The sequence below is a fragment of the Lepidochelys kempii genome, chromosome 16 (genome assembly GCF_965140285.1).
Source record: "Lepidochelys kempii isolate rLepKem1 chromosome 16, rLepKem1.hap1, whole genome shotgun sequence".
Classification (NCBI taxonomy): domain Eukaryota; kingdom Metazoa; phylum Chordata; order Testudines; family Cheloniidae; genus Lepidochelys; species Lepidochelys kempii.
The window spans coordinates 19517612-19529730 of NC_136395.1; the positions used below are offsets into that span (position 1 = coordinate 19517612).

General features: G+C 44.8%; 2 protein-coding genes across 14 annotated transcripts in view; one reads left to right on the forward strand and one right to left on the reverse strand.

The window, feature by feature from the left end:
* The window catches only part of GFI1B (growth factor independent 1B transcriptional repressor), a 528613-nt gene that overhangs the window by 480542 nt on the left and 35952 nt on the right, over positions 1-12119 (forward strand). The window lies entirely within an intron of this gene.
* TSC1 (TSC complex subunit 1) overlaps positions 1-12119 on the reverse strand; it is a 58497-nt gene that overhangs the window by 33525 nt on the left and 12853 nt on the right. For 10 of the 12 annotated variants that reach the window (XM_073313832.2, XM_073313823.2, XM_073313821.2 and 7 more), the window contains 2 exons: positions 1761-1953; positions 746-849 (listed from right to left, as the gene is read on the reverse strand). In XM_073313832.2, the coding sequence (XP_073169933.1) occupies positions 746-849; positions 1761-1866 (210 nt within the window). In that variant the 5' untranslated portion in view covers positions 1867-1953. Of the gene's footprint in view, positions 1-745; positions 850-1760; positions 1954-2785; positions 3247-12119 lie in introns of those variants that run through there. The other 2 variants (XM_073313822.2, XM_073313831.2) reach the window with 2 other exon arrangements.

Here is a 12119-nt window from a genome sequence, read left to right on the forward strand (position 1 = left end):
GAACCTGATGAACAACAGGAAAGGACACCAATCTGTATGTTTGACAAGTTGCTCTTCTCAGTTACAGGAATTACATGCGTTTTACAAGTGTGTCTAGGGAGCCAGACTGAATACAATTCTGTGAGTACAACACAGGGATACGGATTAAGTCTCTCTGTGGTGATACTGACAACAAAATGTTGTTCAAAACAGAATTTGTCATTGTGCTTGGAAACTCATTCTGCTCCAAAGTATTCAGCCATAGCAGAAAAAAAACAGCTGTTAGTTTTGCCAAGTGTTCATTTAAAAATTCCCACATGCCTGCAGAATCCCTGTATATTCTTGTGCAGTTGCACTTTCCCCTCCCTTCAATGGGAAACAAATCTAGTAACAGTAATAAGCAGCTGCTGCCACAAGCTGTAAAGCAATTCATTACAGTAAAAGATATTAAGTATCTGTATGAAAGATCTTTTATGAGCTTTGTAATTTCATCTCGTGATCAACATGTAAAGTTGATGGCAGCCATGGACCCAGTTTAAGTAATCCATGAAACAAAATGAAGTTTTGTGTTTAGGTTTAGTTTTTTAAAAACAAAACAAAACAAAAAACAAAACTCAACCCATTCTTACAACACAGATAAAATGTATCAATTGATTCTACATCAAGGGAAAAGAAGAATTTTAACTGGCCTTCTATTTAGAAGCTTCTCTAATACTAGAGTAACATCTGCCATGCTCCATCTTCTCCAAAAACTAAGTTATTTTACCTTGTCATGAGGCTCTTGCAATGTGGACAGGATCTGCAATGCCTGCTGAGAATTGTTTTCCAAGTAGTAATCTACTAGCATATTCACAAGCATCGGTCCACGGTCTACAGATTGTTGTCAGCAACAAAAAGGAATAGGACAGGTTATAAACTAAAATGAACAAAAATTTTCTATTGTAAAAGATTGTTGTTCAATTCTGCAATTTTATTCTTACAAGTGCCTCTAAAAAGTTACCCAGGTTTTTAAAAATGAGACCTCCCAATTATATTCTCCCACCCCCAAGTGTCTCTCTGATTGTCTAGCTTGGTGAGAGAGAGGAAACAGACCTTCCTGAAAACTGACACCAGGATTTCCTGAAGTGTCCCAAACTAAATGATTAGATGTGTGACACTGACTAAACCTTTGTAGAGAGTCTACAGCTAGTGTTCCATGCTGCTGGGTGAAATCTGGCAATCAGCTGGATTCCCTCCTCCGTTCCCCACATGAAGCAAGTTTAGGGGCAAGGGGAGTAATGATGCTGTTCCACACTGAAATGGGTCCACTAATAGCCATAGGAATGCTCTTAGAGGTAGCAGAAAGCATTTGTATAGCAAAATGAAGAATGGCATTTCACAAGGAGAAGGCATTGTTTGAAGTGACTGACGTGGATGAAACACCTTCACTTGTTGGACGTACTTGGTAGGAAGAGAGCATGATATCTACTTAAAACCGGGGTGTGCATGTTTTCTTTAGTACACCACAAAACCCTAGTAACCTTATAAAAGGGTCAAGACCACCGTCTCAAGGAACCAGGAGTTACAGTTTATCAGACCTTCCAAGAAGTGCCTCTTTTAGCAGGAGGAACATAAGGAGCATTAATCCTTGAAGCAATCACTGCCTCTGACAGAGGGTTTCTTCAAAGTAAGTCACATTTGCAGGAGATAATGAGTAGATTTGATAGGGAACTTCAACTTTTTGCTTATTTCTCTACAAAGCTTCCTCCAACCCTCCAGTTTAACATCTAAGAGGCACATACCAGAGTTGAGGTTATCTTTGAAGACAGCTGTTATATCTTCCTGGACAAGCAGAACTGAAGAATCCAACATAGAGAGGAGCTCACCAATATTTGCTTGCTGGGCCATTCTGTTTACTACTATAGGCTTATGCACGTGTTATATAAATGTGCAAGTTAAAATTTCTTCAGGTTCCTCATTGGTGCCCCTACCACACTGGGAAGACAGAGCAGAGTACAGATAACAGAATATATCTTTCTCATCTCAAAGACCTCATCACTGCTATACTGGTAGCTGCAATATTACCCTTTTTGACAGTTAAATACCAAAAACGTTTGTTAGTGCAGAATTAAGGCTGCCCAGTGATAGCTTGTACCCTTCCAGAACATCGAGTTCAGCAGAACTCGAACTTCTGAAAACCAGGAAATACAGAGTTAAGGTAAATGCTCAGAGAACCTTAACTCTGCCCCACTAGAGCTGGCAACAGCCAATGGGAATTATATGCATGCGCTCTAGCTGTAGTCACAGTGTTAGGTATAGCTGTATTGAATGGTGGAGGAATACACTGTTAGCAACAGGAACACACTGTTGGGAAAGCTGTGATTTAGGAGATCTGGGCCTGAGTCCCCTATGTATATTATCAAAGGAAAGAGGTGCATATGTGCCATGAAGCTCCAGTCTACATTATTTCAATGCAGAACTGTGTAGGTTGTATCAGTGGCAAGGCACTGGGGGTCTCTTTGCCATGGGTACTGCCAGTAGTGAAGTGGGATATGAGAGCAGTCTGGATTTAATGATGGGTACAGGAAAGGATAAGTTTAGACGGTATCCTGTGTTCAAGTGTGCAGGAGTTCTAAAACAGTATAAAATGGCTGTTAAATTTTTTTAAAGTGTTCTATTGTGTTGGGAGAAGAGGCTCAGTGTTTGAACACAGGGCAAGGACAAATTGCCTTTTCACTGTAAGATGGACTGAATGGAAGTGTGTGTATCATAGCTGTATTGGTGCATCGCTGAAAGAGGGTAAAGTTAAAGTTGTGTTGGCATTTACCATGACTCTATGTTTCCTGGTTTTCACAAGTCTGAGGTTTGCTGAATTTAATTTTCTCAAAGGGCACAAGTTATCCCCAGGAAACATTAACTTTGCATTGACGACATTTTTTGCTATTTAGTTTCCTAGATTTTAAACAGAAAGAGAAATATTTACTGATAGGCGATAGTGGTCATTTAGACAATTTTAGTTCTCACACAGGTTTGCAGATGATATGCTGCTATAACTATGTAATAAATCAAAAGACCCTTGGCTGGTCTATACTGGGAACTTACATCATCATAGCTACATCCCTCATAGGTGTGAAAAATCCAAACCACTGAGAGACATAGCTATGCCAACCTAACCCCAGGTACAGAATTCTACTGTCAACCTAGCGCTATCTTCTGCTGGCTTAACTACCACCACTTCTATACTGATAGAAGAGCCTTCCCACTGGCATAGGTCAGTGGTTCCCAAACTAAGGGCGCCACTTGTTCAGGGAAAGCCCCTGGCGGGCCAGGCCGGTTTGTTTACCCGCTGCGTCTGCAGGTTTGGCTGATTGTGGTTCCCACTGACCGCGGTTAGCTGGTCCAGGCCAATGGGGGCTGCAGGAAGGGCGGCCACCATGTCCCTCGGCCCGCACCGCTTCCCACAGCCCCCATTGGCCTGGAGCAGCAAACAGCGGCCAGTGGAAACCACGATCGGACAAACCTGCGGACGCGGCAGGTAAACAAACTGGCCTGGCCCGCCAGGGGCTTTCCCTGAACAAGCAGCACCCCTAGTTTGGGAACCACTGGCATAGGTAGTGTCTACACTGAAGTGCTACAGCAGTGCAGCTGCGCCACTGTAGAGGTTTAAGTGTAAGCATACCCCTAGCTTTTATATACTGCATTTCACCAGAAAATGTCAACTTTACATCATTTTCCCATCTGTAAAATGGGGATACTGAGACACAGAGGGGTGAAATGACTTGCCAAAGGTCACCCAGCAGGCCAATAGCAGAGCTAGGAATAGTCCCAGTCAAGTGGTCTTTCCATGAAGCCACATAGTTGCTATACGATTCCTCAGTGCTCCTCTCTCATCCTGTATATTCTGTGATAGTGGAATGGGAATAATGATCATGCTTTGAAATATATTCAGTGTCTAGTTGCTAACAGGGCTGGTGAGAGAAATCTCATCCATGGTCTGTGTCCCAAAACCTTGACAGTTTTATTATATGGTTGTTAAGGTAACTTTAAGCATTGAGAGAAGACTGATGTCTCTCTTTTTCCTTCTCCACCCCCTGGCCCATCATTCCCCGCAACATGTAGCCCCCCACCAACATTTCCAGCTCCCCTTCCCATCCCATTAAGACATTAGTTGACACTGTAGAAGCCATTAATACATAAGAAAAATTGCTCCTTGCTCTCTCCTGCCTTATGCTGCTGCATACATGTATCACAGACAGCAGCTTACTGAAGGGTGGCAAACTGCCTTGGACATGTAGATGAGCTGCACAGAGCTGGGCCCCTCACTCCCATTACCCATTTCCAGTTGGGACTTCTGCTTCAGCCAGTCTTCCCCTCTCAGGCCCCAGACTCACCTAGTCTGCCCTTCCTCCAAACCTAGCGCCTCCCCACCACATTCTGGCCAGCTCCCTCCCACCCCACATGGGTGATGTGTATCTAAACTATTTATTTTCTGGTGTTTTCAGATGTTTAAACGTGTATTACCTTCAGTCCCCCCACCTCATATGGAGGGGCAGGGCGAGGGGCTAAGACTCCTGCAGGGCAGAGGTCCCCTACATCCTAGAGTACACATACAGAAGAGGAGAATTCAGGGCTGACTGCCCCCCAACTCCTCTGCCACTCCTTATTTTCCAACCTATCCCTAATCCCTACTTCTTCCCCCTTAACCTGAGCTCTCCCCAACTCCTCATTTCCATTTATTCTTCTCCCCAAAATACGCCCATCCCTCACTTCTCCTTTCCCCGACCACCACCTACTCTTTTGCCCCTCCCCTTCCAGTGAGAATTCTCACATGTAATTTATTTTCTATTCAAAAAATAGTTTCACACCTTCTGAATATTCTGCTGTACTCAGCTAACATTTCTCCTATTAAAAACCTTGACAGAGACAGATTTTTCTAAGCTGTTTACAGCTCATTCTCAGTGGGACATTACACTCCATATTCTTTATGAAAATATGCTTATGATATGGATATGACATAACTAAGATATGTTTTATGCAAGATGGCTCATGTAAGATATCACTGGAAACGTTATGACTTACTGAATGTGATTATCCAATTTGTATGCATGTATCATTTCTGTATCTAAAGTTAGGAATATGGACTATGTAACAATTACTGGGTGTGTATTTCGAAGACACCCACCAGACAACAGGCCATCAAATTTGATGGGCCATTAGGAGGAAGGCATACTGGGACTTAGCTGTGACAATACTAGGTCAAAAGAAAAGGAGTACTTGTGGCACCTTAGAGACTAACCAATTTATTAGAGCATAAGCTTTCGTGAGCTACAGCTCACTTCCTCAGATGCATATCGTGGAAACTGCCACGTATCGTGGCAGTTTCCACGATATGCATCTGAGGAAGTGAGCTGTAGCTCACGAAAGCTTATGCTCTAATAAATTGGTTAGTCTCTAAGGTGCCACAAGTACTCCTTTTCTTTTTGCGAATACAGACTAACACGGCTGTTACTCTGAATACTAGGTCAGGTGGTCTTGTCACCTAATACTAAAGACTAAACATTATCTTGGACTTCTTGTAACTTTCCACTGGGGGGGAGGGGGAGAGAAGGAAGGGGGCAAGCTTGGGAAACAAAAGATTCCCGCCTTATGTAAATCTTATTTAAGGGTGGGTAGGAAGGCAAACTGGACTCTCTTCCATTGCCTACCCAAGAGGAAGGACTGTTGAAAGAACCTGAAGGGACAAAGGAACTAACTTGAAGGGAAAGGCAGGGGTGAGTCCAGACTGAGACAAAGTTCCAGTCTATAAGAAGAAATATCTGGAACTCTGAGCTGTAGAAACTCCTCATCCTGCCTAATTCAACATTCAGGGAGAAATTACATTTTGTAACCCCTTTCTTCAGTGAATCAAGCTTAGTTTGCGTGTTTTGTTTTATTTGCTTAGTAATCTTCTTTGTTCTGTTTACTATTCCTTTAACCATTTAAAATCTGCCTTTTATACTTGATAAATTTGTTTGGTTTATTATTAAACCCAGTTTGCGCAATTTCTAACTGCGGAGTGCAAGAAGTTATGCATCTCTTCCTCCACAGTGAGGGAGGGGGCAAATTTATGAGCTTACATTGTATATATTTCTCTACAGCACAAGACGGTATTATTTTGGGTTTATTCCTCAAAAGGGGTGTACCCGTGAGTGCTGGGAGAATCCTCTCACACAGAGCTAGCTGACTTCAATCTGTGTCTGCAGCGGGGTGTGGCCCTGCCTATGTGTGTACTAGAGGAGGCTTAATAGCCCGGCTCAGCAAGACAGGTTAAAGGGGACCTATGCTGGCAGAACAGGTGGACTCAGTGGGATCTCAGCACATCAAACGGCACCTTGAAAGGGGGGCAACCCGTCACACTCAGATTTCTGCCCAGAGTGGGTTTCAAACTTAAGCCATGTCTACACATACAGCACTACAACTGCATCACTGCAGTGCGTCTGATGAAGACCCTTTATGCCGATGGGAGAGAGCTCTCCCATTGGTATAAAAAAACCCACCCCCACAAACAAACTGTCAGCAGGAGAAACTCTCCTGCCAGCATAACACTGTGCCCATTAGCGCTCATGTCAGCATAACTTAGGTCACTCAGAGGGTGGAACAGTCACACCGCTGAGTGATGTAAGTTTTGCCAACATAGGCAGTAGCATAGACATAGCCTTAGTTGTAGGCTCAGAGATATTAACTGGCCCATTCTTTCAGCTGAGAACCTCTCATTGAGACGAGAGTACCTAATGGAAATGAATACAGCCTGAAACAATAACTCTGACAGAGAGCTGCTCCATTCACATCAGTAAGCATTCCTTTTCTACCTTTCCCACTGCTGGAGAGTTCCAGATGTGTGCCAAGCATACCCACTCTCAGTTCCTTACCGCAGCCTCAGCAGCGTGTTCTTGGTGCATGCTCTGAGCATGTCTGTTCTAAGCTCCCCACCCAGAGATGGAGGGCTTCCCCAGATACTGGCTCACAGGGGAGGTATGGAGAGGAGCTAAGACACTCCCACAAAGGCAGCCCCCCCCAACCCTGAACCTGGCTCACATGCAGGGGAGCAGAGATAGGATCAGCCCCCACATAGATGGGATGGGGCCCCCAGATCCTGGCATACACACAGGGAGAGGGTCAGAGAGGGGGCTCAGACAACTCCAGAGGGCATGGACCTCTAGATCCTAGCTCACATAAGGGGAAGGGAGTGGGGCTCAGACCCCGCCAAAGAAAAGCAACCCCCCACAAAGAATCTGGCTCACATGGGGAGAGATGGGGAGTCATACCTCACAGATGGGCAGGAGTCCCCCAGATCCCAGCACACATAGGGGATAAGGAGCAGGGGCAGAGCAGGGACCCCGCAGATCTCAGATTGCATGGTAGGGTAGGGATAGGGGCTCAGGGACCTCCAGAACCTGGCTCACATGAAGGGGGGAACAGACTGCCATAGATGTGCAGTCCCACCCCCGAAGCATGTCACAAACAAGGGGCAAGAAGCAGGGGCTCAGACATTCCACAGATAGGCAAGCCTCCTCCAGAACCCGGCTCATATGGGAGGGTCACACCACTGTAGATGGGCTGGGGACCCAAGGACAGCACACACACAGTGTTACTCCTGGAGGAATTCTGCACCACTGTGAATGCACAGAATTTATGTCCCCCATATATTTCTTTGCTTCACTATCAAAGTAATTTTTCTGGAGGGAAGCAAAGGAAAGCCACAAGAGCGGCCATGCAACCCTTCCCAGCAATATGTTTTGGGTGCCCAGGGCAGCCGGCAGAGAGGTAAATCACTGTGGGGCATGAGGTGGGACTAGGAAAGACCCAGCTGGTGGCTCCTATCCTGCACTGGGCTCAGCTGGGTGGGGAGGACGGGACTTCCTCTTTCCCTGCACAGCATCCGGGCCGTGTCAGACCCACCTTCAGATTTCTCCCCCACATGATAAGCTCTGCAAACTCTACTCTCCTTCCCCTCCCCAACTTCCTGCACCCATCTCTCCTCAGCTGCAGGGGGAGGGATCACTGTACAAGGAGCTGCTCCCCCATTTGCCCAACCCTTCCGCACTCAGACTACCCCTTCCCCCCCCAAATGAGCACCACTCCCCCTGGACTACCCTGATGAGCCACCCACACCTGGATCCCCACCCTATCAACCCCCTACTGCACCTGGATCCCCACCCCATTGAGTCCCTCTCCCCCAGCATCTGGACCCCTCACTGAGCCCCCCGCACTCAGAGCCCTCTGATGAGCTCTATCCTCCACACACCCAACCCCCCGCCCCACTTAGCCCCAACCACCTTCACCTGGACCCCCCTGCAGAGTACCCTTACTATTGCACCCAGAATCCTGCCCCCCCACAACAAGCCCCTGTGCATCCAGACCTCCCACACACTCAAATGCCCCACTGAGCCACCCACACTCAGACTGCCCCACACAGAACCCTCTGAACCCACAGCTGGATTCCCCCACACTAAACCCTTTCACACTTGGATCCTGCCTTGCTGAGCCTGCCTGTACACACCTGGTATGGAGAGCACGGCCCTGGGGTGTTTCTGGGGCAGGCCCTGTCCTTGCGCTGTATCAGGATTGGGTGTAGCCTCACCGCTGAGTCCAGGTCCCAGGGGGAGGTGCACAGTAATCTTGCATCTCTGTGCAGCCAGTGGCCTATGCTCCCCCATGCCATGCTACAGCCTTCACATTCATTTGACAAATAAAATTTGCAGAATTTTTAGGTGCAGAATGCCCTCAGGAGAAACACAGAGCAGGGGAATGTGGGGCTGACATGTGCCCCTGCCCTCTCCCAGCTCTCCAAGCACTCACTCCCCTGTCCCCCCTCCCACTCTCCTATCTTCTCCCCTCCCACTTCACCTACTCTTCCACCCCAATCACCCTCCCCTCCCAGCAAGCATTTGCTTGCACAGTTTTCTTTTTTTTTCTTTTTTAAATAGTTTCAGCACGTTCTGACTATTCTGCTGTATTCAGATTATATTTCTCCAAAATAACCCCCTCCCCTTTGCCAGAGGCAGACTGGAGCAGTATACCAACTTTTCTTCCTTCAGATTTCTGCCCTCGCTTGGATTTTACCTCACAGTGCCTTGGGTAGTGCTCAGATTCAATGAACTTAAAACATCCTCAGAGCCACCCAGCCCCTGTAATACGGGGTAGTTTTCCAGATAGATTACACTGAGCATGTGCATAGAGAGATACTTGCATGCCTCTTTGTGTGCCTGATAACTCAGAAGCAAACTCTTTTTGAAAAAAGATTTTAATTTGATGTTCCCCAGTGGGTGCCATGCACTCTACTGGGATAATCTTTGAGATCATGGTGCAATGAGCTGAGCCCTGGTTTGAGCTCTATCAGTGAGCAAAGATAGTTGACAGGTTCTGGCAACTTCAACCAAAACTGCTTTTTCCCTGGGTGCTATATTTCTGGAACCGTTTGGTCAAATGCCCCCAAATTTGGATCACTAAAATAACCCAAGCCTCCAAGAGGCATTCCAACTTTCAAGTCAATCCATGTAACCATGTAGATTTCAGAGCACTTAGAATTGAGCTTTAAACAGAAAAAGTTGGTCTTAATCTTGACTATAGCAGAGTTCTCACTCTGCTGTAATGTTAAATTGAAGAGGCTACTAGGGATATTTTTCCTATGCACATGCATGGGAGAAAGTTTATAACTTTCCCTTCACACTCAATGAAACCAATACATTATATGCAACCTTGAACATTAGACCCTGTTTTGTTGAGAATATGTTGGCTGAGACACCTGGATTACGCCCTTCTCATCAGAGTGCTATGAATCTTTAGTGTAGATCTGGTCAGCCAGTTATGATTACAAGAAAAAGCAGCTGTGAACAAAGTGGCAATAGCTCCCTGAAAGCACCAATCCTCCTCCTCCTCCCACAGTGGCCCCTAATGCAGCCCGGCTTTAGAACAGTTCACACATACCAGGCTACACTCAGGAAGTAGCCTGCATACTCAAGATTCTCTTTCCTCCCATATTTTCAGGTCAGCTGCAATCCAGCCTCATTCCAGAGACTTACTTACAGCCCCTCCTCATTCTTCCAGAGGTTCATAGCCCTTTAGTGAATGAGATCAACTCTGAGTGGACAGGTTGGTGTGGGAAAGGGTACAGAACGGAAAAAGGGAAGGTGGGGGGAGGTAATAAAGTGCAGATGAAGTTAACTGTGCAAGAGTATGACCCAAGAAACATGGTGGTATCTGTCAATCAACTGTAAGGGGACTCCAATAAAAGTAGTATGGAGCTGGATTAGAACCTAGAAAGGGATGATCTGCAGCCTAATTGCATTAGGTTTCCTGCAACTAAACTAGCAATTTGTACAGTTTCTGTGGGGCAAGGAAAAATATTTACCATACTAGCAAAAAATGGTCTACCAAGCCAGCTGCTGACAAGAATTTTGATGACTTTTCTGAAATAGGAGGAATCTTGTTCACAATATAGACATCTAAATAGGGAGTGGCACATTTGTATTAATATACATAGGGCAAAACTGAACTGCATTCAGACCAGGTTTTATGACAGTAATCACAGGTTTCAGAGTAACAGTAGTGTTAGTCTGTATTCGCAAAAAGAAAAGGAGTGCTTGTGGCACCTTAGAGACTAACCAATTTGTAGCTCACGAAAGCTTATGCTCAAATAAATTGGTTAGTCTCTAAGGTGCCACAAGTACTCCCTTTCTTTTTGTGACAGTAATGTTTTACTACATTAACCTTTCAGATTCCTATTTTGAACACATGGATGCATAAGCCATTGCCGAGTGCATAACTAGTAGCCAAAATTCCATAATTTACTAATGTAATTCCATTCTTTATTTTACCCAAAGGAAAAGTAAAACATCAACCTCTCCAGATAACGCCAGCAAACAGACAGTTATTCTACATTCAAATTAAAACATGTTGATCCTTACTAAATGGGACAGGGCGATTTTATTTACCCAAAAGGTATACAAAATGTTAGACTAGCAGAAAACCAGCACAGTGACATTTCTGACTACTTGCTTGGATTTCATGAAACAAGATGTATGAATTACAGGGAGGATAATTTTATCACCTATATAGATAAAATTCTGAAAAATATGGCAAATCACATTCTTTAGTAGTCTACAGCCTGCCCACTTAATTTTTTAGAGGGAACAAGTACAGTTAACAGCACATCACAAACAGGAAGTGAAATGAGCAAAGACAAACTTGAGTGGATTAGGAGTCAAAGCACAGATTTACACATACCGCCCTGCTCTGAGTCCACAATAAACAATGCTGGGATCCTGGTTTATTGCCCAACTAGCAGAAATCACAATCTCATGAATACACCAAGAATGGCAGACTGTGTTAGAAGTTTCCTAAAGCAAGAGAGTCATCATCTTGTGGATGAAGTAGGTTCTAGCCCACAAAAACTTATGCCCAAATAAATCTGTTAGTCTTTAAGGTGCCACCAGACTCCTTGTTGTTTTTGTGGATACAGACTAACATGGTTACCCCGGATACTTGACATCTTGTGTTTGGAACCCTCAAAGTCAGAGTTCATATTTAGCTGGACAATAGCAAGCTAAGCATTTAGCATAAAGGTGAAGGAAAAAGTGAACAACAGAAAACAAACCAGTCACTTGACAAATAGTTAAATCATGGCTCCTAAGAACATAAGGTGAAACATTTAATTCTAACATGAGTCAAACTGGAGAGAAGTTCACTAAAAGTATCTTGCTCTGTTTTCTTGAAGTCAAGAGCCAAATCAACAGCAGCAAGAAGATCACAGCCTATTATGGGTCAAGTGGAATGGGATGCTGTAGTTTATCTGTTAGACTGTTTAGCTGTAGATTCAGTCAGTGTCAACTTTATCAGGACTTTAATACCCAGGATTAAGAAACTGGGTAGGATACAAAGTTCAGATTCACACCCACAGTTAGCACTTTCACATGTATTGAGATGTTTTTCTAAACAAGGACTGAAGTAGAGAAGATTCAGTCAGAGCAGGAAAGAGAAATTACTTCAATTTAATATAGAGGGCAAGCCTGCGAGTTAGAAAAATGTTGTATTACATTTTGAATCTTTCATACAGAAGCATGCCATGCAAAATACACAAGTCCACACTCTACATCCTACTTGCAACTGCAGTGCTTCGTAAC